The 25,706-nt window shown below is 52.6% G+C and overlaps 1 protein-coding gene across 1 annotated transcript in view; it reads left to right on the plus strand.

Annotated features, from left to right (window-relative positions):
• Positions 1 to 25,706, plus strand: part of agxta (alanine--glyoxylate and serine--pyruvate aminotransferase a) — a 111,898-nt gene that overhangs the window by 79,562 nt on the left and 6,630 nt on the right. The window contains exons 8-9 of the mRNA XM_069899352.1: positions 24,859 to 24,928; positions 25,438 to 25,533. Coding sequence (XP_069755453.1) covers positions 24,859 to 24,928; positions 25,438 to 25,533 — 166 coding nt within the window. The remainder of the gene's footprint in view (positions 1 to 24,858; positions 24,929 to 25,437; positions 25,534 to 25,706) is intronic.

The following is a 25,706-nucleotide window of genomic DNA, read 5'->3' on the forward strand; positions in this document are numbered from 1 at the left end:
GGAGTGAGCTGGTGTGGTGCAGAGTTGGGTGGTATTGAGATAAAGTGAAATGAGCTGGTGTGGGGCAGGTTTTGGGTTACTGAGACACTGTGGAGTGAGCTGGTATGGGGCAGGGTGTGGGTATTGAGACAATGTGGAGTGAGCTTGTGTGGGGTAGGGTGGGTGGTTTTGAGACACTGTGCAGTGAGCTGGTGTGGGGAAGGGTGGGGTTAATGAGACACTGCGTAGTGAGCTGGTTTGGTACAGAGTGGGGGGGGTATTGAGACAATGGTGTGAGCTGGTGTGGGGCAGGGTGTGGGTATCGAGATGATGTGGAGTGAGCTGATGTGGGGCAGGATGGGGGGTATTGAGTCAATGTGGACAAAGCTGGTGTGGGGCAGGGTAGGGGTATTGTGATTGTGGAATGAGTTTGTGTGGGGCAGGATGGAGGTATTGAAACACTGTGGAGTGAGCTTGTGTGGGGATGGGTGTGGTTTATTGAGACTCTGTGGAGTGAGCTTTTGTGGGGCAGAGTGGGGGGTATTGAGATAACTTGGAGTGAGCTTGTGTGAGGCAGGTGGGGGGTATATAGAACTGTGGAGTGAGCTGGAGTGGGGCAGGTGGGGTGTATTGACATACTGTACTGTAAGCTGGTGTTGAGCAGGGTGGGTTGTATTGAGACAATGTGGACTGAGTTGGTGTTGGCAAAGTGGGGGGTATTGATACACTATCGAGTTAGCTGGTGTGGGGCAAAGAGGGGGGTATTGAGACACTGTGGAGTGAGCTGGTATTGGGCAGGGTGTGGGTATTGAGACAAAGTGGAGTGAGCTTGTCTGGGACAGTGTGGGGGGTATTGAGACAGTGGAATGAGCTGGTGTGGGCAGGGTAGTAAGTTGGTGTGGGGCAAGGAGGGGGGATGTTAGAAACTGTGGAGTGAGCTGGTGTGGTGCAGAGTGGGGAATATTGAGTCAGTATGGACAGAGCTGTTGTGGCACAGGGTGCGGGGGGTATTGTGACAATGTGGTCTAAATTGGTGTTGGGCAGTGTGGAGGGTATTGAAACAATGTGGTGAAAGCAGGTAAGGGGCAGTTGTGTGTTATTGAGATACTGTGGAGTGAGATAGTGTGGGGCAGGGTGGGGGCTATTGACACAATGTAGAGTGTGCTGGTGCGGGGAAGTTGGGGGGTATTGAGAACTGTGGAGTAAGCTGGAGTGGGGAATTTGGGGGGTATTGTGACACTGATGAGTGAGATAGTGTAGGGCAGGGTGTGGGTATTGAGACTGCGGACTGAGCTGGGGTGTGGCATGGTGGAGGCTATTGAGACAATGTGGACTGAGCTGGTGTGGGCCAGGGTGGGGGGTATTGAGACATTGTGGAGTGAGCTTGTGTGAGGCAGGTGGAGGGTATTGAGATAACTTGGAGTGAGCTGGTGTGGGGTAGTGTGGGAATATTGAGACAATGTTGTGTGAGCTGGGATGGGGCAAGGTGCGAGGTATTGAGACACTCAGGAGTGAGCTGGAGTGGGGCAGGGATTAGGTTATTGAGACAATGTTGAGTGAGCTGGTGTGGGGAAGGGTGGCGGATATTTAGACTCTGTTGTGAGCTGGTGTGGGCAGGACATGTAATTTTGAGACGCTGTGTAGATAGCTGGTGTGGGGATGGGTGTGGGGTATTGAAGCACTGCGGAGTGAGCTGGTGTGGGGCAGAGTGGGGTAGTATTGAGTTAAAGTGGAATGAGCTGATGTGGGGCAGGTTGGGGGGGGTGTATTGTGACACGTGTAGTGAGATAGTGTGCTGCAGGGTGGGGTGTATTGAGACAATAGTCGGAGCTGGTGATGGGCAATGTGGAGGGTATTGAGACAATGTGGTGAAAGCAGATATGGGGCAGTTGGGGGTTATTGAGATACTGTGGAGTGAGATAGTGTGGGGCTGGGTGGGGGGAATTGAGACATTGTGGAGTGAGCTGGTGTGCTGCAGGGTGGATGCTATTGACACAATGTAGAGTGAGCTGGTGTGGTGGTTTGGGGGTATTGTGACACTGGAGTGAGCTGGTGTGGGGCAGTTGGGGAGTATTGAGAACTGTGGAGTAAGCTGGATTGTGTCAAAGTGGGGGATATTGAGACACTGTGGAGTGAGCTGGAGTTGGGCACGGTGGGGTGTATTGAGACAATGTCGACTAAGCTGATGTTGGCAATGTGGTGGGTATTGAGACAATATCGAGTGAGATGGTGTGGTGCAATGTTGGGGATATTGAGTCAATGTGGACAGAGCTAATGAGGGGGTATTGTGACTGTCGTGAGCTGGTGTGGGGCAGGGTGTGGTGTATTGAGACACTGTGGAGTGAGTTGGTGTGGGCAGGGTAGTAAGCTGGTGTGGGGCAGGGAGGGGGGTATGGAGACACTGTAGTGAGCTGGTGTGGGGCAGGTCAGGGTTAATGAGACTCTGCGGAGTGAGCTGGTGTGGTGCAGAGTGGGCGTGGTATTGAGAAACTGTGGTGAGAGCTGGTATGGGGCAGTTGGGGGGGGGATTGAGTTCCTGTGGAGTGAGATAGTGTGGGGCAGGGTGGGGGGGAACTGAGACAATGTGGAGTGAGCTTGTGTGCGGCAGGGTGGGGGCTATTGAGACAGTGTGGACTAAGCTGGTGTTGGCAATGTGGGGGGTATTGAGACAATGTGGTGAAAGCAGGAATGGGACAGGTGCGGCCTAATTTGGAGTTCTGTGTGCAGTTCTGGTCGCCTAATTATAGGAAGGATATAAACAGAGTGGAGAGAGTGCAGAGAAGGTTTACCAGAATGTTGCCTGGGTTTAAGCATCTGGAGTATGGGGAGAGATTGGACAGATTGGGTCTTTATTCTTTGGAGCGTAGAAGGTTGAGAGGGGATTTGATAGAAGTATTTAAGATTATGAAAGGGATAGACAGAATGGATGTGGATAGACTATTTCCGTTAAGAGGAGGAAAGTTTAAAACAAGAGGACATGAGTTAAGAATTAAGGGGCAGAGGTTTAGAGGTAACATGAGGGGGAAGTTCTTTACTCAGAGAGTGGTAGCTGTGTGGAATGATCTTCCGGGAGAAATAGTGGCGGCGGAGTCAATTGTATTATTTAAGAAAAGGTTGGACAGGTATATGGATGAGAAGAAGATGGAGGGTTATGGGCATTGTGCAGGGAGGTGGGATTAAAAAGGGGTGTTTGGTTCGGTGCGGACTAGAAGGGCCTAATGGCCTGTTTCCGTGCTGTAATTGTTATGTTATGTTATGTTATATTGTGGAGTGAGATAGTGTGGGGCAGGGTGGGGGGAATTGAGACATTGTGGAGTGAGCTGGTGTGCGGCAGGGTGGAGGCTATTGACACAATGTAGATTGAGCTGGTGTGGGGATGTTGGGGGGTATTGAGACACTGGAGTGAGCTGGTGTGGGGCACGGTGGGGTGTATTGAGACAATGTCAACTAAGCTGATGTTGGCAATGTGGGGGGTATTGAGACAATATCGAGTGAGATGGTGTGGTGCAATGTGGGGGCTATTGAGTCAATGTGGACAGAGCTGATGTGGGGCAGGGCAGGGGGTATTGTGACTGTGTCGTGAGTTGGGGTGGGGCAGGGTGTGGTGTATTGAGACACTGTGGAGTGAGTTGGTGTGGGCAGGGTAGTAAGCTGGTGTGGGGCAGGGAGCAGGGTATGGAGACACTGGAGTGAGCTGGTGTGGGGCAGTTGGGGGGTATTGAGAACTGTGGAGTAAGCTGGATTGTGTCAAGGTGGGCTGTATTGAGACACTGTGGAGTGAGCAGGAGTTGGGCACGGTGGGGTGTATTGAGACAATGTCAACTAAGCTGATGTTGGCAATGTGGGGGGTATTGAGACAATATCGAGTGAGATGGTGTGGTGCAATGTGGGGGCTATTGAGTCAATGTGGACAGAGCTGATGAGGGGCAGGGCAGGGGGTATTGTGACTGTGTCGTGAGCTGGGGTGGGGCAGGGTGTGGTGTATTGAGACACTGTGGAGTGAGTTGGTGTGGGCAGGGTAGTAAGCTGGTGTGGGGCAGGGAGCAGGGTATGGAGACACTGTAGTGAGCTAGTGTGGGGCAGGTCAGGGTTAATGAGACTCTGCGGAGTGAGCTGGTGTGGTGCAGAGTGGGCGGGGTATTGAGAAACTGTGGTGAGAGCTGGTATGGGGCAGTTGGGGGGGATTGAGTTACTGTGGAGTGAGATAGTGTGGAGCAGGGTGGGGGGGAACTGAGACACTGTGGAGTGAGCTTGTGTGCGGCAGGGTGGGGGCTATTGAGACAATGTGGACTAAGCTGGTGTTGGCAATGTGCGGGGTATTGAGAATCTATCGAGTGTGCTGGTGTGGGGCAGGGTGATGTGTTTTGAGACACTGGTGTTAGCTGGTGTGGGGAAAGGTAGGGGTTATTGAGATACTGTAGAGTGAGCTGGTGTGGTGCATTGTGGGCATATTGAGTCAATGTGGACAGAGACTGTGAGAGGCAGGGCGGGGGGTATTGTGAGTCTGTCTGGTCAGCTGGTGTGGGGCAGGATGGGAGGTATGTATACACTGTGGAGTGAGCTGGTGTGGGGCAGGGTGGGGGGTATTGAGACTGTGGAATGCGCTGATGTGGGGCAGGGTGGGGGTATTGAAACACTGTGGGGTGAGCTGGCATGAGTTAGGGTGCGTGAGTGAGCTGGTGTGTGGCAGGAGGTGTATTGAGATAATGTGGAGCCAGCTTGTGTCGGGCAGTGTGGATGGTATTGAGACAATGTGGTGACAGCTGGTGTGGGACATCTTGGGGGTATTGAGACACTGATGTGTGAGATAGTGTGGGGCAGGGTGGGGGGTATTGAGACTATGGACTGAGCTGGTGTGTGGCATGGTGGAGGCCTTTCAGACAATGTGGACTGAGCTGGTGTGGGCCAGGGTGGGGGGGGGTATTGAAACAATGTAGAGTGAGCTAGTGTGGGGCAGGGTGGGGGGAATTGTGACACTGTGGTGTGAGCTGGTGCAGGGAAGTTGGGGGGTATTGAGACTGTGGAGTGAGCTGGTGTGGGGCAGTTGTAGGGTATTGAGAACTGTGGAGTAAGCTGGAGTGGGTCAAGATGGTGGGTGTTGAGACACTGTGGAGTGAGCTGGTGTTGGGCAGGGTGGGTTGTATTGAGACACTATTAAGTGAGCTGGTGTTGTGCAGTGTGGGGGCTATTGAGTCAATGTGGACAGAGCTGATGAGGGGGAGGGCGGGTAGTATTGTTAGTGTGTAATGAGCTGGTGTTGGGCAGGGTGGGGGGTATTTAGACTGAGTAGTGAGCTGGTGTGGGGCAGGGTGTGGTGTATTGAGACACTGTGCAGTGAGCAAGTGTGGGGAAGGGTGGTGGGTATTTAGACTCTGTGTTGTGAGCTGGTGTGGGGCAGGGCAGGTGGTTTTGAGACACTGTGTAGATAGCAGGTGTGCAGAAGAGTGTGGGGTATTGAGACACTGCTGAGTTAGCTGGTGTGGTGTAGAGTGGGGTGGTATTGAGATAAAGTGGAGTGAGCGATTGTGGGGCAGGGTTGGTGTTCTTGAGACACTGTGGAGTGAGCTGGTATGGGGCAGGGTGTGGGTATCGAGACAAAGTGGAGTGAGCTTGTCTGGGACAGTGTGGGGGGTATTGAGACAGTGGAATGAGCTGGTGTGGACAGGGTAGTAAGCAGGTGTGGGACAAGGAGGGGTGTTTTGAGAAACTGTGGAGTGAGCTGGTGTGGTGCAGTGTGGGGAATATTGAGTCAATGTGGACAGAGCTGTTGTGGCACAGGGTGGGGGGTATTGTGACACTGTATAATGAGCTAGTGTGGGGCAGGGTAGGAGGTACTGAAACAATGTGGTCTCAGCTGGTGTTGGGCTGTGTGGATGGTATTGAGACAATGTGGTGATAGCAGGTATGGGGCAGTTGTGGGTTATTGAGATACTGTGGAGTGAGATAGTGTGGGTCAGGTTGGGTCTATTGCCACAATGGAGAGTGAGCTGGTGCGGGGATGTTGGGGTGTATTGAGACACTGGAGTGAACTTGTGTGGGGCAGTTGGGGTGTATTGAGAACTGTGGAGTAAGCTGGAGTGGGACAGGGTGGGTGGTTTTGAGACACTGTGCAGTGAGCTGGTTTGGTGCAGAGTGGGGAGGTATTGAGACACTGGTGTGAGCTGGTGTGGGGCAGGGTGTGGATATCGAGACGATGTGGAGTGAGCTGATGTGGGGCAGGGCAGGTGGTTTTGAGACACTGTGTAGATAGCAGGTGTGGGGAAGGGTGTTGGGTATTGAGACACTGCTGAGTGAGCTGGTGTCGTGCAGAGTGGGGTCGTATTTAGATAAAGGAGAGTGAGCGATTGTGGGGCAGGTTTGGTGTTATTGAGACACTGTGGAATGAGCTGGTATGGGGCAGGGTGTGGGTATCAAGACAAAGTGGAGTGAGCTTGTCTGGGACAGTGTGGGGGCTATTGAGACAGTGGAATGAGCTGGTGTGGGCAGGGTAGTAAGCTGGTGTGGGGCAAGGAGGGGTGTTTTGAGAAACTGTGGAGTGAGCTGGTGTGGTGCAGGGTGGGGAATATTGAGTCAATGTGGACAGAGCTGTTGTGGCACATGGTTCGTGGGGTATTGTGACACTGTGTAATGAGCTAGTGTAGGCCTGGGTGGGAGGTACTGAGACAATGTGGTCTGAGCTGGTGTTGGGCAGTGTGGAGGGTATTGAGACAATGTGGTGAAAGCTGCTATGGGGCAGTTGGGGTTTATTGAGATACTGTGGAGTGAGCTGGTATGGGGCAGGGTGTGGGTATCAAGATAAAGTGGAGTGAGCTTGTCTGGGACAGTGTGGGGGGTATTGAGATATTGTGGAGTGAGCTGGTGTGCGGCAGGATGGAGACTATTGACACAATGTAGAGTGAGCTGGTGTGGGAAAGTTGGTGGGTATTGAGACACTGGAGTGAACTGGTGCGGGGCAGTTGGGGGGTATTGAGAACTATGGAGTAAGCTGGATTGTTTCAAGGTTGGAGGTATTGAGACACTGAGGAATGAGCTGGTGTTGGGCACGGTGGGGTGTATTGAGACATTGTCGACTAAGCTGGTGTTGGCAATGTGGGGGGTATTGAGACAATATCGAGTGAGATGGTGTAGTGCAATGTGGGGGCTATTGAGTCAATGTGGACAGAGTTGATGAGGGGCGGGGCAGGGGGTATTGTGACTGTGTCGTGAGCTGGGGTGGGGCAGGGAGGGGGGTATGGAGACACTGTAGTGAGCTGGTGTGGGGCAGGTCAGGGTTAATGAGACTCTGCGGAGTGAGCTGGTGTGGTGCAGAGTGGGCGGGGTATTGAGAAACTGTGGTGAGAGCTGGTATGGGGCAGTTGGGGGGGGGATTGAGTTCCTGTGGAGTGAGATAGTGTGGGGCAGGGTGGGGGGGGAACTGAGACACTGTGGAGTGAGCTTGTGTGCGGCAGGGTGGGGGCTATTGAGACAGTGTGGACTAAGCTGGTGTTGGCAATGTGGGGGGTATTGAGACAATGTGGTGAAAGCAGGTATGGGACAGGTGCGGCCTAATTTGGAGTTCTGTGTGCAGTTCTGGTCGCCTAATTATAGGAAGGATATAAACAGAGTGGAGAGAGTGCAGAGAAGGTTTACCAGAATGTTGCCTGGGTTTAAGCATCTGGAGTATGGGGAGAGATTGGACAGATTGGGTCTTTATTCTTTGGAGCGTAGAAGGTTGAGAGGGGATTTGATAGAAGTATTTAAGATTATGAAAGGGATAGACAGAATGGATGTGGATAGACTATTTCCGTTAAGAGGAGGAAAGTTTAAAACAAGAGGACATGAGTTAAGAATTAAGGGGCAGAGGTTTAGAGGTAACATGAGGGGGAAGTTCTTTACTCAGAGAGTGGTAGCTGTGTGGAATGATCTTCCGGGAGAAATAGTGGCGGCGGAGTCAATTGTATTATTTAAGAAAAGGTTGGACAGGTATATGGATGAGAAGAAGATGGAGGGTTATGGGCATTGTGCAGGGAGGTGGGATTAAAAAGGGGTGTTTGGTTCGGTGCGGACTAGAAGGGCCTAATGGCCTGTTTCCGTGCTGTAATTGTTATGTTATGTTATGTTATATTGTGGAGTGAGATAGTGTGGGGCAGGGTGGGGGGAATTGAGACATTGTGGAGTGAGCTGGTGTGCGGCAGGGTGGAGGCTATTGACACAATGTAGATTGAGCTGGTGTGGGGATGTTGGGGGGTATTGAGACACTGGAGTGAGCTGGTGTGGGGCACGGTGGGGTGTATTGAGACAATGTCAACTAAGCTGATGTTGGCAATGTGGGGGGTATTGAGACAATATCGAGTGAGATGGTGTGGTGCAATGTGGGGGCTATTGAGTCAATGTGGACAGAGCTGATGTGGGGCAGGGCAGGGGGTATTGTGACTGTGTCGTGAGTTGGGGTGGGGCAGGGTGTGGTGTATTGAGACACTGTGGAGTGAGTTGGTGTGGGCAGGGTAGTAAGCTGGTGTGGGGCAGGGAGCAGGGTATGGAGACACTGTAGTGAGCTGGTGTGGGGCAGGTCAGGGTCAATGAGACTCTGCGGAGTGAGCTGGTGTGGTGCAGAGTGGGCGGGGTATTGAGAAACTGTGGTGAGAGCTGGTATGGGGCAGTTGGGGGGGATTGGGTTACTGTGGAGTGAGATAGTGTGGGGTAGGGTGGGGGGAACTGAGACACTGTGGAGTGAGCTTGTGTGCGGCAGGGTGGGGGCTATTGAGACAATGTGGACTAAGCTGGTGTTGGCAATGTGTGGGGTATTGAGAATCTATCGAGTGAGCTGGTGTGGGGCAGGGTGATGTGTTTTGAGACACTGGTGTTAGCTGGTGTGGGGAAAGGTAGGGGTTATTGAGACACTGTAGAGTGAGCTGGTGTGGTGCATTGTGGGCATATTGAGTCAATGTGGACAGAGACTGTGAGAGGCAGGGCGGGGGGTATTGTGAGTCTGTCTGGTCAGCTGGTGTGGGGCAGGATGGGAGGTATGTATACACTGTGGAGTGAGCTGGTGTGGGGCAGGGTGGGGGTATTGAAACACTGTGGGGTGAGCTGGCGTGAGTTAGGTTGCGTGAGTGAGCTGGTGTGTGGCAGGAGGGGTATTGAGATAATGTGGAGCCAGCTTGTGTCGGGCAGTGTGGATGGTATTGAGACAATGTGGTGACAGCTGGTGTGGGACATCTTGGGGGTATTGAGACACTGATGTGTGAGATAGGGTGGGGGGTATTGAGACTATGGACTGAGCTGGTGTGTGGCATGGTGGAGGCCTTTCAGACAATGTGGACTGAGCTGGTGTGGGCCAGGGTGGGGGGGGTATTGAAACAATGTAGAGTGAGCTAGTGTGGGGCAGGGTGGGGGGAATTATGACACTGTGGTGTGAGCTGGTGCAGGGAAGTTGGGGGGTATTGAGACTGTGGAGTGAGCTGGTGTGGGGCAGTTGTAGGGTATTGAGAACTGTGGAGTAAGCTGGAGTGGGTCAAGATGGTGGGTGTTGAGACACTGTGGAGTGAGCTGGTGTTGGGCAGGGTGGGTTGTATTGAGACACTATTAAGTGAGCTGGTGTTGTGCAGTGTGGGGGCTATTGAGTCAATGTGGACAGAGCTGATGAGGGGGAGGGCGGGTAGTATTGTTAGTGTGTAATGAGCTGGTGTTGGGCAGGGTGGGGGGTATTTAGACTGAGTAGTGAGCTGGTGTGGGGCAGGGTGTGGTGTATTGAGACACTGTGCAGTGAGCAAGTGTGGGGAAGGGTGGTGGGTATTTAGACTCTGTGTTGTGAGCTGGTGTGGGGCAGGGCAGGTGGTTTTGAGACACTGTGTAGATAGCAGGTGTGCAGAAGAGTGTGGGGTATTGAGACACTGCTGAGTTAGCTGGTGTGGTGTAGAGTGGGGTGGTATTGAGATAAAGTGGAGTGAGCGATTGTGGGGCAGGGTTGGTGTTCTTGAGACACTGTGGAGTGAGCTGGTATGGGGCAGGGTGTGGGTATCGAGACAAAGTGGAGTGAGCTTGTCTGGGACAGTGTGGGGGGTATTGAGACAGTGGAATGAGCTGGTGTGGACAGGGTAGTAAGCAGGTGTGGGACAAGGAGGGGTGTTTTGAGAAACTGTGGAGTGAGCTGGTGTGGTGCAGGGTGGAGAATATTGAGTCAATGTGGACAGAGCTGTTGTGGCACAGGGTGGGGGGTATTGTGACACTGTATAATGAGCTAGTGTGGGGCAGGGTAGGAGGTACTGAAACAATGTGGTCTCAGCTGGTGTTGGGCTGTGTGGATGGTATTGAGACAATGTGGTGATAGCAGGTATGGGGCAGTTGTGGGTTATTGAGATACTGTGGAGTGAGATAGTGTGGGTCAGGTTGGGTCTATTGCCACAATGGAGAGTGAGCTGGTGCGGGGATGTTGGGGTGTATTGAGACACTGGAGTGAACTTGTGTGGGGCAGTTGGGGTGTATTGAGAACTGTGGAGTAAGCTGGAGTGGGTCAAGGTGGGGGGTATTGAGACATTGGAGTGAACTTGTGTGGGGCAGTTGGGGGGGTATTGAGAACTGTGGAGTAAGTTGGAGTGGGGCAGGGTGGGTGGTTTTGAGACACTGTGCAGTGAGCTGGTTTGGTGCAGAGTGGGGAGGTATTGAGACACTGGTGTGAGCTGGTGTGGGGCAGGGTGTGGATATCGAGACGATGTGGAGTGAGCTGATGTGGGGCAGGATGGGGGGTATTGAGTCAATGTGGACAAAGCTGGTGTGGGGCAGGGAGGGGTTATTGTGACTGTGGAATGAGTTTGTGTGGGGCAGGGTGGGGGTATTGAAACTCTGTGGAGTGTGCTGGTTTGGTGCAGAGTGAGTGGTATTGAGACACTGGTGTGAGCTGGTGTGGGGCAGGGTGTGGATATCGAGACGATGTGGAGTGAGCTGGTGTAGGGTAGTGTGGGGATATTGAGACGATGTGTGAGCTGGTATGGGACAAGGTGTGGGTTATTGAGATACTGTGGAGTGAGATAGTGTGGGGCAGGTTGGGTCTATTGCCACAATGGAGAGTGAGCTGGTGCGGGGACGTTGGGGTGTATTGAGACACTGGAGTGAACTTGTGTGGGGCAGTTGGGGGGTATTGAGAACTGTGGAGTAAGCTGGAGTGGGTCAAGGTGGGGGTATTGAGACACTGTGGAGTGAGCTTGTGTGGGGCAGGGTGGGTGGTTTTGAGACACTGTGCAGTGAGCTGGTTTGGTGCAGAGTGGGGAGGTATTGAGACACTGGTGTGAGCTGGTGTGGGGCAGGGTGTGGATATCGAGACGATGTGGAGTGAGCTGATGTGGGGCAGGATGGGGGGTTTTGAGTCAATGTGGACAATTGAAACACTGTGGAGTGAGCTGGTGTGGGGATGGGTGTGGTTTATTGAGACACTGTGGAGTGAGCTTGTGTGGGGCAGAGTGGGGGGTTTTGAGATAACTTGGAGTGAGCTGGTGTGGGGTAGTTTGGGGATATTGAGACAATGTTGTGTGAGCTGGTATGGGACAAGGTGCGGGGTATTGAGACACTCAGGAGTGAGCTGGTGTGGGGCAGGGTGGGGTTATTGTGACTGTGGAATGAGTTTGTGTGGGGCAGGGTGGGGTTATTGAAACACAGTGGAGTGAGCTGTTGTGGAGATGGGTGCGGTTTATTGAGACACTGTCGAGTAAGCTTGTGTGGGGCAGAGTGGGGGGTTTTGAGATAAGTTGGAGTGAGCTGGTGTGGGGTAGTGTGGAGATATTGAGACAATGTTGTGTGAGCTGGTATGGGACAAGTTGCGGGGTATTGAGACACTCAGGAGTGAGCTGGTGTGGGGCAGGGTGGGTGTATTGAGACACTGTGGAGTGAGCTTGTGTGAGGAAGGTGGGGGGTATATAGAACTGTGGAGTGAGCTGGAGTGGGGCAGGTGGGGTGTATTGAGATACTGTGCTGTAAGCTGGTGTTGGCCAGGGTGGGTTGTTTTGAGACAATGTGGACTGATTGGTGTTGGCAATGTGGGGGATATTGATACACTATCGAGTGAGCTGGTGTGGGGCAAGGAGGGGGATATTGAGACACTGTGGATTGAGCTGGTGTGGTGCAGGGTGGGGAATATTGAGTCAATGTGGACAGATCTGTTGAGGCACAGGGTGGGGGGGTTTTGTGACACTGTGTAGTGAGCTAGTGTGGGGCAGGTTGGGGGTTATTTAGACAATGTAGAGTGAGCTGGTGCAGGGAAGTTGGGGGTTATTGAGACACTATGGAGTGAGCTGGTGTGGGGCAGTTGGTGGGGATTGAGAACTGTGGAGTAAGCTGGAGTGGGTCAAGATGGTGGGTATTGAGACACTATCAAGTGAGCTGGTGTTGTGCAGTGTGGGGGCTATTGAGTCATTGTGGATAGAGCTGATGAGGGGCAGGGCGGGAGTATTGTGAGTGTGTAATGAGCTGGTGTGTGGCAGGGTGTGGTGTATTGAGACTGTGCAGTGATCAAGTCTGGGGAAGGGTGGTGGGTATTTAGACTCTGTGTTGTGAGCTGGTGTGGGGCAGGGCAGGTGGTTTTGAGACAGTGTGTAGATAGCAGGTGTGGGGAAGGGTGTGGGGTATTGAGACACTGCTGAGTGAGGTGGTGTCGTGCAGAGTGGGGTGGTATTGAGATAAAGGGGAGTGAGCGATTGTGGGGCAGGTTTGGGGTTATTGAGACACTGTGGAGTGAGCTGGTATGGGGCAGGGTGTGGGTATCAAGACAAAGTGGGGTGAGCTTGTCTGGGACAGTGTGGGGGGTATTGAGACAGTGGAATGAGCTGGTGTGGGCAGGGTAGTAAGCTGGTGTGGGGCAAGGAGGGGTGTTTTGAGAAACTGTGGAGTGAGCTGGTGTGGTGCAGCATTCGGGGGGTATTGTGACACTGTGTAATGAGCTAGTGTGGGCCAGGGTGGGAGGTACAGAGACAATGTGGTCTGAGCTGGTGTTGGGCAGTGTGGAGGGTATTGAGACAATGTGGTGAAAGCTGCTATGGGGCAGTTGGGGGTTATTGAGATACTGTGGAGTGAGCTGGTATGGGGCAGGGTGTGGGTATCAAGACAAAGTGGAGTGAGCTTGTCTGGGACAGTGTGGGGGGTATTGAGACAGTGGAATGAGCTGGTGTGGGCAGGGTAGTAAGCTGGTGTGGGGCAAGGAGGTGTGTTTTGAGAAACTGTGGAGTGAGCTGGTGTGGTGCAGGGTGGGGAATATTGAGTCAATGTGGACAGAGCTGTTGTGGCACAGGGTTCGGGGGGTACTGTGACACTGTTTAATGAGCTAGTGTGGGCCAGGGTGGGAGGTACTGAGACAATGTGGTCTGAGCTGGTGTTGGGCAGTGTGGTGGGTATTGAGACACTGTGGTGAAAGCTGCTATGGGGCAGTTGGGGGTTATTGAGAATCTGTGGAGTGAGCTGGTATGGGGCAGGGTGTGGGTATCAAGACAAAGTGGAGTGAGTTGTCTGGGACAGTGTGGGGGGTATTGAGATATTGTGGAGTGAGCTGGTGTGCGGCAGGATGGAGACGATTGACACCATGTAGAGTGAGCTGGTGTGGGAAAGTTGGTGGGTATTGAGACACTGGAGTGAACTGGTGCGGGGCAGTTGGGGGGTATTGAGAACTATGGAATAAGCTGGATAGTTTCAAGGTTGGGGGTATTGAGACACTGTGGAATGAGCTGGTGTTGGGCACGGTGGGGTGTATTGAGACAATGTCGTCTAAGCTGGTGTTGGCAATGTGGGGGGTATTGAGACAATATCGAGTGAGCTGGTATGGTGCAATGTGGGGGCTATTGAGTCAACGTGGACAGACCTGATTATGGGTGGGGCAGGGGGTATTGTGACTGTAGTGAGCTGGTGTGGGGCTGGGTGTGGTGTATTGAGACACTGTGGAGTGAGCTTGTGTGGGGATGGGTGGTGGGTATTTAGACTCTGTGTTGTGAACTGGTCTGGGGCAGGGCAGATGGTTTTGAGACACTGTGTAGATCGCAGGTGTGGGGAAGTGTGTGGGGTCTTGAGACACTGCGGAGTGAGTTGGTGTTGTGCAGAGTGGGGTGGTGTTGAGATAAAGTGGAGTGAGCTAGTGTGGGGCAGGGTTGGGGTTATTTAGACAAAGTGGAGTGAGCTTGTCTGGGGCAGTGAGGGGGGTATTGAGACTGTGGAATAAGCTGGTGTGGGGCATGGGACAATGTAGTGAGCTGGTCTGGGGCAGGTCAGGGTTAATGAGACACTGCGGAGTGAGCTGGTGTGGTGCAGAGTGGGTGGGCTATTGAGACACTGTGGTGAGAGCTGATATGGGGCAGTTGGGGGGCATTGAGTTACTGTGGTGTGAGATAGTGTGGGGCAGGGTCGGGGGAATTGAGACACTGTGGAGTGAGCTGGTGTGCGGCAGGGTGGGGTCAATTGAGACAATGTGCACTAATCTGGTGTTGGCAATGTGCCGGGTATTGAGAAACTATCGAGTGAGCTGGTGTGGGGAAGGGTGGTGGGTATTGAGACACTGGTGTTAGCTGGTGTGGGGCAATGTAGGGGTTATTGAGACACTGTAGAGAGAGCTGGTGTGGTGCATTGTGGGGATATTGAGTCAATGTGGACAGAGCCTGTGTGTGGCAGCGCGGGGGTGATTGTGAGTCTGTGTGGTCAGCTGTTGTGGGGCAGGATGGGAGGTATTGATACACTGTGGAATGAGCTGATGTGGGTCAGGGTGGGGGTATTGAAACACTGTGGAGTGAGCTGGCGTGAGTTAGGGTGGGGTTTTTGAGACACTGTGGAGTGAGATGGTGTATGGCAGGAGGGTGTATTGAGATAATGTGGAGCCAGTTTGTGTCGGGCAGTGTGGATGGTATTGAGACAATATGGTGATGGCTGGTGTGGGGCATTTGGGCGGTATTGAGACACTGATGAGTGAGATAATGTGGGGTATAGTGGGGGGTATTGAGACTATGGACTGAGCTGCTGTGTGGCATGGTGGGGGCTATTGAGACAATGTGGACTGAGCTGGTGTGGGCCAGGGTGGGCGGTATTGAGACAATGTAGAGTGAGGTGGTGTGGGGAGGATGGGGTGTATTGAGACACTGTGGAGTGAGCATGTGTGAGGCAGGTGGGGGGTATTGAGAACTGCGGAGTGGGTTGGAGTGGGGCAGGTGGGGTTTATTGAGATACTGTGCTGTAAGCTGGTGTTGGGCAGGGTGGGTTGTATTGAGAAAATGTGGACTGAGTTGGTGTTGGCAATATGGGAGGTATTGATACACTATCGAGTGAGCTGCTGTGGGGCAGGGTAGGGGTTATTGAGACATTGGTGTTAGCTGGTGTGGGGCAAGGAGGGGGGTATTGAGACACTGTGTATTGAGCTGGTGTGCTGCAGGGTGGGGAATATTGAGTCAATGTGGACAGATCTGTTGTGGCACAGGGTGGGGGGTTATTATGACATTGTGTAGTGAGCTAGTGTGGGGCAGGGTCGGGGGTATTGAGACAATGTCGTGAGAGCTGGTATTGGGCAGTTGGGGGTTATTGAGATACTGTGGAGTGAGATAGTGTGGGGCAGGGTTTGTGGGGAATTGAAACACTGTGGAGTGAGCTGGTGTGGGGCAGTTGGGGGTATTGAGAACGGTGGAGTAAGCTGGAGTGGGTCAAGGTGGGGGCTATTGAGACTGTGGAGTGAGCTGGTGTTGGGGAGGTTGGGGTGTATTTAGACATTGTCGACTAAGCTAGTTTTGGCAATGTGGGGGGTATTGAGACACTATCGAGTGAGCTGGTGTGGTGCAGTGTGGGGGCTATTGATCAATGTGGTCAGAGCTGATGAGGGGCGTGGGGGTATTGTGACTGTGTCGTGAGCTGGTGTGGGACAGGGTGTGGTGTATTGAGACACTGTGGAGTGTGCTACTGTGGGTAAGGGTGGTAGGTATTGTTAGGTCTGCTTTGTTCATGAATGAGTGAGTCAGACACCAGACTGAGTCGAAATCAAGGTTCTTTGTTCTTTATTACCGGATTGTAACACTTGCAACTAACAGTGTTAGTTGGAGAAGGCGCATTCTGCCGTTATCAGCAAGTGGTGTTTTTTTTATACCTCAGGATACGTACTTAGTAAATTATCATACCATGACATTGTCCAATGAATAAACTGTTGCTATCCTTCTCTGTTAGTCTGCTGCACATCATTCTTGTTAGTGCAAAGCTTATCTTGAGTGTACAAGGTCACATCTGCATTCTGTTACTCCTTAGTACTGGGTGGCTCCTTCTCCGGTCCCATCTCATGATGTTTTTACCTTACAGTATTTAGACTGTGTTGTGAGCTGGTGTGAGGCAGGGCAGATGGTTTTGGGACTCTGTGTAGATAGCAGGTGTGGGGAAGTGTGTGGGGTGTTGAGACACTGTGGAGTGAGTAGGTGTGGCTCAGAGTGGCGTGGTATTGAGGTAAGGTGGAGTGAGCTGGTCTGGGGTAGTTTTGGGGTTATTGAAACACTGTGGAGTGAGCTGGTGTGGGCAGGGTAGTAACTGGTGTGGGGCAGGGAGGGGGTATTGAGACACTGTAGTGAGCTGGCGTGGGGCAGGGCAGGGTTAATGAGACACTGTGGAGTGAGCTGGTGTGGTGCAGAGTGGTCACGGTATTGAGACACTGTGGCGTGAGCCGTATGGGGCAGTTAGGGGGTATTGAGATACTGTGGAGTGAGATAGTTTGGAGCAGGGTGGGGGGGAATTGAGACACTATGGAATGAGCTGGTGTGCGGCAGGGTGGGTTGTATTTAGACAATGTCGACTAAACTGGTGTTGTGCAGTGTGGGGGCTAATGAGTCAATGTGGACAGAGCTGATGAGGGGCAGGGCGGCGGGTATTGTGACTGTGTAATGAGCTGGTGTGGGGCAGGGTGTGGTGTATTGATACTGTGCACTGATCAAGTGTGGGGAAGGGTGGTGGGTATTGAGACACTGCTGAGTGATCTGGTGTGGTGCAGAGTGGGGTGGTATTGAGATAAAGTGGAGTGAGCTGGTGTGGGACAGGTGGTTTTGAGACAATGTGGACTGAGCTGGTGTGGGCCAGGGTGGGGGGTATTTAGACTGTGTAGTGAGCTGGTGTGGGGCAGGGTGTGGTGTATTGAGACACTGTGCATTGAGCAAGTGTGGGGCAGGGTGTGGGGTATTTAGACTCTTTGTCGTGAGCTGGTGTGGGGCAGGGCAGGGGGATTTGAGACACTGTGTAGATAACTGTTGGGGGGGAAGGGTGTGGGGTATTGGGACACTGCGGAGTGAGCTGGTGTGGGGCAGGGTGTGGGTATCGATACAATGTGGAATGAGCTGGTGTGGGGCAGGGTGGGGGTATTAGGTCAATGAGTATAAAGCTGGTGTGGGCAGGGTGGGAGTTATTGAGACTGTGGAATGAGCTGGCATGGTGCAGGGTGGGGGTATTGAAACTGTGGAGTGAACTGGTTTGAGTCAGGGTGTGGTGTATTGAGACACTGTGGAGTAGTTGATGTGCCGCAGGGTGGGGGGCATTGAGACAATGTGGTGAGAGCTGGTATGGGGCAGTTGGGGGGTATTGAGATACTGTGGAGTGAGATAGTGTGGGGCAGCGTGGGGGGGAATTGAGACACTGTGCAGTGAGCTGGTGTGCGGCACGATGGACGCTATTGAGACAATGTAGAGTGAGCTGGTGCAGGGAAGTTGGGGGTATTGAGACAGTGTGGAGTGATCTGGTGTGGGGCAGTTGGGGGGTATTGAGAACTGTGGAGTAAGATGGAGTGGGTCAAGGTGGGGGGTATTGAGACACTGGAGTGAGCTCGTGAGGGGCAGGGTGGGGGGTATTGAGACATTGGTGTTAGCTGGTGTGGGGCAAGGAGGGGGGTATTGAGACACTCTGGAGTGAGCTGGTGTGGGGTAAGGTGGGGGGCATTGGGACAATGTGGTGTGAGCTGGTGTGGGGCAAGGTGGGGGGTATTGAGATTGTGGATTGAGCTGGTGTGCGGCAGCGTGGGAGGTACTGAGAGGCTGTGGAGTGAGCTGGGGTGGGGAAGGGTGGGGGGTATTGAGACACAGGATTGAGATGGTGTGGGGCAGGGTGTGAGCCATCGAGACTATGGAGTGAGCTTGTGTGGGGCAGGATGTGGAATATTGAGACAATTTGGAGTGAGCTGGTGTGCAGCTGGGTGGGGGGTATTGAGAGGCTGTTGAGTGAGCTTGTGTGAGGCATGTGGGGGGTATTGATAACTGCGGAATGAGCTGCAGTGGGGCAGGTGAGGTGTATTGAGACAAGGTGGACTGATTTGGTGTTGGCAGTGTGGTGGGTTTGATACACTATCGAGTATGCTTGTGTGGGGCAGGGTGGGGGGTATTGAGACATTGGTGTTAGCTCGTGTGGGGCAAGGAGGGGGGTATTGAGACACTGTGGAGTGAGCTGGTGTGGCACGTTGGGGAATATTGAGTCAATGTGGACAGAGCTGTTGTGGCGCAGGTTAGGGGGTATTGTGACACTGTGTAGTGAACTAGTGTGGGGCAGGGTGGGGGGTTTTGACACAATGTGGTCTGAGCTGGTGTCGGGCAGTGTGGAGGGTATTGAGACAATGTGGTGAGAACTGGTATGGGGCAGTTGGGGGGGTTAATGAGATACTGTGGCGTGAGATAGTGTGGGGCAGGGTGGGGGGGAATTGAGACACTGGAGTGAGCTGGTTTGCGGCAGGGTGCGGGGTATTGAGACAATGTAGAGTGAGCTGGTGTGGGGAAGTTGGGGTGTATTGAGTCACTGTGGAGTGAGCTGGAGTGGGTCAAGATGCGGGGTATTGAGACACTGTGGAGTGAGCTGGTGTTGGGCAGGGTGGGTTGTATTGAGACAATGTCGACTAAGCTGGTGTTGGTAATGTGGGGGGCATTGAGACACTATCAAGTGAGCTGGTGTGGTGCAGTGTGGGAGCTATTGAGTCATTGTGGACAGAGCTGATGAGGGGCAGGGCGGGGGGTATTGTGAGTGTGTAATGAGCTGGTGTGGTGCAGGGTGTGGTGTATTGAGACTGTGCAGTGAGCAAGTGTGGGGAATGGTGGTGGGTACTTAGACCCTGTTTTGTGAGCTGGTGTGGGGCATGGCAGGTGGTTTTGAGACACTGTGTAGATAGCAGGTGTGGGGAAGGGTGTGGGGTATTGAGACACTGCTGAGTGAGCTGGTGTGGTGCAGAGTGGGGTGGTATTGAGATAAAGTGGAGTGAGCTGGTGTGGGGCAGGGTTGGGGTTATTGAGACACTGTGGAGTGAGCTGGTATGGGGCAGGGTGTGGGCATCAAGACAAAGTGGAGTGAGCTTGTCTGGGACTGTGGGGGGTATTGAGACAGTGGAATGAGCTGGTGTGGGCAGGGTAGTAAGATGGTGTGGGGCAAGGAGGGGTGCTTTGAGAAACTGTGGAGTGAGCTTGTGTGGTGCAGGGTGGGGAATATTGAGTCAATGTGGACAGAGCTGTTGTGGCACAGGGTGGGGGGGGGTTATTGTGACACTGTGTAATGAGCTAGTGTGGGGCAGGGTGGGAGGTACTGAGACAATGTGGTCTGAGCTGGTGTTGGACAGTGTGGAGGGTATTGAGACAATGTAGTGAAAGCAGGTTCTGGGGCAGTTGTGGGTTATTGAGATACTGTGGAGTGAGGTGTGGGGCAGGATGCGGGCTGTTGACACAATGGAGAGTGAGCTGGTGCGGGGAAGTTGTGGGGTATTGAGACACTGGAGTGAGCTTGTCTGGGGCAGTTGGGGGGTATTGAGAACTGTGGAGTAAGCTGGAGTGGGTCAAGTTGAGGGGTATTGAGACACTGGAGTGAGCTGGTGTTGGGCACGGTGGGGTGTATTGAGACAATGTCGACTAAGGTGGTGTTGGCAATGGGGGGGGGTATTGAGACACTATCGTGTGAGCTGGTGTGGTGCATTGTTGGGGCTTTTGAGTCAATGTGGACAGAGCTGATGAGGGGCAGGGCAGGTGGTAATGTTACTGTGGATTGAGCTGGTGTGGGGCCGGGTGGTGGGTATTGAGACACTGGTGTTAGCTGGTGTGGGGCAGGGCGGGTGGTATTGAGACACTGTAGTGAGCTGGTGTGGTGAAGGGTGGGTTAATGAGACACTGTGGAGTGAGATGGTGTGGTGCACACTGGGGGTTGTATTGAGACACTGTGGAGTGAGCTGGTGTGGGTTAGGTTGGTGGGTTTTGAGACACTGTGGAGTGAGCTAATGTGTCCCGGTGGGGTGGGTATTGAGACAATGTGGAGCGAGCTTGTGTCGGGGAGTGTGGATGGTATTGAGACAATGTGGTGAGAGCTGGTGTGGGGCATTTGGGGTGGTATTGAGACACTGATGAGTGAGATAGTTTGGGGTATAGTGGAAGGTATTGAGACTATGGACTGAGCTGGTGTGTGGCATGGTGGGGGCTATTGAGACAATGGACTGAGCTGGTGTGAGCCAGGGTGGGGGGTATTTAGACTGTGTAGTGAGCTGGTGTGGGGCAGGGTGTGGTGTATTGAGACACTGTGCAGAGAACAAGTGTGGGCAAGGGTGTGGGGTATTGAGACACTGCTGAGTGAGCTGGTGTGTTGCAGAGTGGGGTGGTATTGAGATAAAGGGGAGTGAGCGATTGTGGGGCAGGGTTGGGGTTATTGAGACACTGTGGAGTGAGCTGGTATGGGGCAGGGTGTGGGTATCGAGACAAAGTGGAGTGAGCTTGTCTGGGACAGTGTGGAGGGTATTGAGACAGTGGAATGAGCTGGTATGGGCAGGGTCATAAGCTGGTGTGGGGCAAGGAGGGGGGTATTGAGAAACTGTAGTGAGCTGGTGTGGTGCAGGGTGGGCATATTGAGACTATGTGGAGTGAGCTAGTGTGGTGCAGGGTACTGTGTATTGAGACACTGTGGAGTGAGCTCGTGTGTGGCAGGGTGGGGGATGTTGAGACAATGTGGAGAGAGATGATTTGGGGCATGGTGGTGGGTATTGAGACAATGTGGAGTGAGTTGTTGTTGGATAGGTTGGGGTTACTGAGACACAGTTTAGTGACCTGGTGGGGGACAGGGTTTTGGATGTTTAGACACTGTGCAATGAGCCAGTGTGGGGAAGGCTGGGGGGTATTGAGAAACTGTCGAGTTAGCTCGTGTGGGGCAGAGTGGGGAGGTATTGAGACAATATGGAGTGAGCTGGTGTAGGGCAGGTTGGGATGTATTTAGACCACATATGTCAAACTCTGGCCCGTGGGCCTATTTGGCCCGCAAGATCATTTCAAAAGTGTATTAGAGGTGGCCCGCCCTGCAGTGAGAGCCGATGCTGTTTTTTGGTAATGTCACCCCCTCCATCCTCCCCCTTCATTGCACATCCTTCCCCACCCCATAACTATCCCCTCCCCCCTAAAACCACCCCCCTTAAAAGATGGACAGAATATTCTCAAAAAGGAATCCAGAATGGTAAAGTTCCACAAACCGTCTGCTGGGAATCCTAACAACACCCGGGCATCAGATCCACGGGACACGGAGGGAGCAAGAGTGTTGCAGGTTGACCGTGCAAACTTTGAGAACAGGGAAAACAAAAGTGTAACACAAGAAGTCTGTCCATGTCATCAGCCGGCAAGCCAGTTGGAAGGCTCCCCGCACAACCAGTCACTTCTCCCACCTGTCGAGCGTTGCAGCGGATTGGCGAGCGCCTGTGATTTCTTGTCGGCGCGATGAACATGGCAGGCTGCGCACGGCACCCGCTGTTCTGCAAAGGCTGATCGGCAGCGCGCTGGGCCTGAGTGGGTGGGTCAGCAGGGGTGGCCAGAGGGTGTAGGTGAGGAGTAATAGGCAGGGGAAGTTATGGTGGTGCGAGGGGCAGTTAGAGGGAGGGATGAGTAGAAGGAGGGGTGGATAGGGAAGAGGCAAAAGGGGAGGGGCAGGGCGTGTAGGGGAGGGGTGATTAGAGGGTGAGAGAGGGGTAGAGGGAGGAACAGGTTGAGGGGAGAGGCAGTAGAGTGGCATGTTTAGGATGGGGTGTGTAGAGGCAGAGCGAGTGGAGTGAGGGGTGAATAGAGGTTGGGTAAAGGACTGGTCAGGTAGAGGGATGGTGGGTCGAGGGTGAATAGAGGCCTAGAGCCTGAGGAGTGAGCAGGAAATGTTGAGTCCTGATGCAGGCCAAAATGGACACAGCCTGTGAATGCTGACTACATCTCCACAGGGACCAAATATGTTTCCCTCAGGTCAAGCAAAGGGTGAACTTGAGCTACCTACTCCTGACCTGTAACATTATCCTCCTAAAGTTATATCCTAAAGTTTAACATTATATATGTTGAAAGAAGAGAAAACATGCAGATGTTGTTGAAAATTTTCAATAAATATTTAGTTCGGCCCTCGACTTAGTCCAAGTTTTTAATTTTGGCCCTCCGTGAATTTGAGTTTGACACCCCTGATTTAGACTCTGTCGTGAGCTGGTGTGGGGCAGGGTGGGGTATTGAGACAATGTGGAGTGAGCTGGTGTGTGGCAGGGTACGGTGTATTGATCACTGTGGAGTAAGCCGGCACTGGCATGATGGGGGGCATTAAGACACTGTGTAGTGAGCTGGTGTGGGGCAGGTGGGGGTATTGAGACACTGTGCAATGAGCTGGTTTGGGGCATGGTGGCAGTGTATTGAAACACTGTGGATGAGCTGGTGTGGGGCAGGTTGTGGGGTATTTAGGCACTGTGGAGTGAGCTGGTGTGGGGAAGGTGAGGGATATTGAGATACTGTGGAGTGAGCTGGTCTGGGGCAGGTTGGGCGGAATTGATACACTGTTGAGTGAGCTGGTGTGCTCAAGTTGGAAGAATAATCAAGTCTTGGAGAGGGAGAGAGTGCCCATGAAGTAGATGGATGAAGTGACCATGGTGAAAAAGACGTGTTCAGGATGGGGAGAGTGTCTCGGGGGGAGAGGGACAGTGTCATGGAAGGAGAGGGAATATTCGGAAAGGAATGTGTCCAAGAGGGAGAGAGAGTGGCCAGATAGATACAAAATTCCTTTACTTTCATGTCTTTTCTTTGGCTTGGCTTCGCGGACGAAGATTTATGGAGGGGGTAAAAAGTCCACGTCAGCTGCAGGCTCGTTTGTGGCTGACAAGTCCGATGCGGGACAGGCAGACACGGTTGCAGCGGTTGCAGGGGAAAATTGGTTGGTTGGGGTTGGGTGTTGGGTTTTTCCTCCTTTGGCTTTTGTCAGTGATGTGGGCTCTGTGGTCTTCTTCAAAGGAGGTTGCTGCCCGCCAAACTGTGAGGCGCCAAGATGCACGGTTTGAGGCGTTATCAGCCCACTGGCGGTGGTCAATGTGGCAGGCACCAAGAGATTTCTTTAGGCAGTCCTTGTACCTTTTCTTTGGTGCACCTCTGTCACGGTGGCCAGTGGAGAGCTCGCCATATAACACGATCTTGGGAAGGCGATGGTCCTCCATTCTGGAGACGTGACCCATCCAGCGCAGCTGGATCTTCAGCAGCGTGGACTCGATGCTGTCGACCTCTGCCATCTCGAGTACTTTGACGTTAGGGATGAAAGCACTCCAATGGATGTTGAGGATGGAGCGGAGACAACGCTGGTGGAAGCGTTCTAGGAGCCGTAGGTGGTGCCGGTAGAGGACCCATGATTCGGAGCTGAACAGGAGTGTGGGTATGACAATATCACATGAAATTGCCTTGTGCCTGTCATAAGGCAGACAGAGCTACCCCGTAGAGTTCGAGAGAAAGAGAAGCAAAATAGATTCCTTTTTTGGTCATTGGTGTTGGTGGATTCACTTCCAGCTCTCCTGCAGCCACACACACAATGCTTCGGCAACCCAAGCTCAGATCCAAACCTCCGACACAATCAGGAAGGCACCCGAGGACCTTTGGGAGTTCTCCTTTCCCCTCAGCGTCCTCTTGAATTCCAGCTCTGATACGTGGTTTCCATGACCCAGTCTTTAGCAGCCTGTGTGGGTCGTTCAACCGCTGAGCCCCTTTCTGGTCAGCTGCCGGTGTCACCGCCCTGTTAGGTCATCTCCTCTCCTTTCTTTTCTCAACAGGAGGTGTTCTCCCCATTTCTGGTGCTCCGCATCAGTCCACTTTCCAGAGTCTTCTGCCTCTCGTGGGTGCTGCCGAGCACAGGCACCACTATCTTGGGCACAGACCTGTGGTCAGAGGATTCTTGTTTAAAAACAGTCGACTCTGCTAACAGTCCAGTTAACGTCTGTATGGAGCTGCGAGGATTTGGACCGGGCAGTTCAATTCTTCAGAGCAGTGCTGTGTCTCCACTCTCCTGGGTCCATACCAGTGGCAGTGCTGCCTTTGCAATGGCCCCAGGAGTGTGGCCACTTATTTTTAAGCAAACAGACTGCATAATTGGGTGAAGCAAAAGTTTAGATCTAAGTTAGAAAAGATTATGGAGAAAATGATTCTGTGAAACTCAATAGAAGGGAAATGGATTAGATCAGTGTTTTTCAACCTTTTTCTTCCCACTCACATCCCACTTTAAGTGATCCCTCTGCCATCCGTACTCTGTTCTCTGATTAGTAAGGGATTGCTTAAGGTGGGATGCGAGTGGGAAGGGAAGGTTGAGAATCACTGCTCGAGACCCAATTGTTACTGAAATATTTTGCTCGAGAAAAATTGTCATTGGCCCATTTCCGTTGGAGTTCTGAAACCGTGCACATTATGAGTCAATGAGGTACAATTAAAACAAGGGTTTTCAAACTTTTTCTTTCCACCCACATCCAACCTTAAGCAATCCTTTACTAATCACAGAGCACCGATGGCATAGGGAATTACTTAAAATGGTATGTGAGTGGAAAGAAAAATGTGGAGAACCACTGGATTAGAGGGAATTTCTTGGATCCAGAAGGCAGTTACTTATGTAATATGCTGCACCCTACTGAATTGAAAATATGCCATTTTGTTTTTACAGATACCATCACACTAGTCCCATCACCTGTCTCTTTGCATTGAGAGAGGCCCTTGCAATTCTTGCAGAAGAGGTGAGAATTGCTCCATTTGAAAATTGGAACGGGTACTTTTTTTCATCCAGTACAAGCAATAGGCACAGCCAAGGCAGCACAAGTACACTCACTCATCAACCAATCAGAAGGTACTTTACACAAGGTACCAAGTGGGCCAATCAAGATCCTGAACTTCCCGCTTTGTCTCACAACTCACCCACTCCACCAAAGAACAGCCAAAGGGGTACTTCAGTTCACACATTAATACAGCATGTGCACTCTTTTCCAATGACTGCTCCAGTTTAGCAACTCAATATGTGCCCAACTTCAGTTTGCCCTTGGGTCAATATCTAACTGACTGTTACCCCTCTCTCAGGACAATGACCATTATTTTGTCCTGCTTACCCCAATCATGACTCTTTTTCCTGAGTTCCAACTTCTGGGCATTCTCCCTGCGCTTGTTATTACACTGCATGGCTGGGTCCTGGAAGGTGGGACATCATTGTTTTTTCAGTCTTGAAATTCTGTGAAGTGTCAACTCCTTGCAGGGACTTGAGAAATATTGGAAACTTCACCAGGAGAATGCTGAGTACTTGCACAAAGGCCTGCAGGACCTTGGTTTGAAACTCTTTGTCAAAGACAAGGTAAGAACTTCGCTTTGAAATCAACACAGCATCAGAAGTTCCGGTTGCCAGGTGGCCAGGGCGTCAGGAGCTCCCGTGGGCAGGTGGCCAGGGTGTCGGGAGCTCCCGTGGGCAGGTGGCCAGAGCATCGTGAGCTCCGGTGGGAGGGTGGCCAGGGGCAATTATCCACGGTC

This window comes from Narcine bancroftii, chromosome 9, assembly GCF_036971445.1.
Source record: "Narcine bancroftii isolate sNarBan1 chromosome 9, sNarBan1.hap1, whole genome shotgun sequence".
Classification (NCBI taxonomy): domain Eukaryota; kingdom Metazoa; phylum Chordata; class Chondrichthyes; order Torpediniformes; family Narcinidae; genus Narcine; species Narcine bancroftii.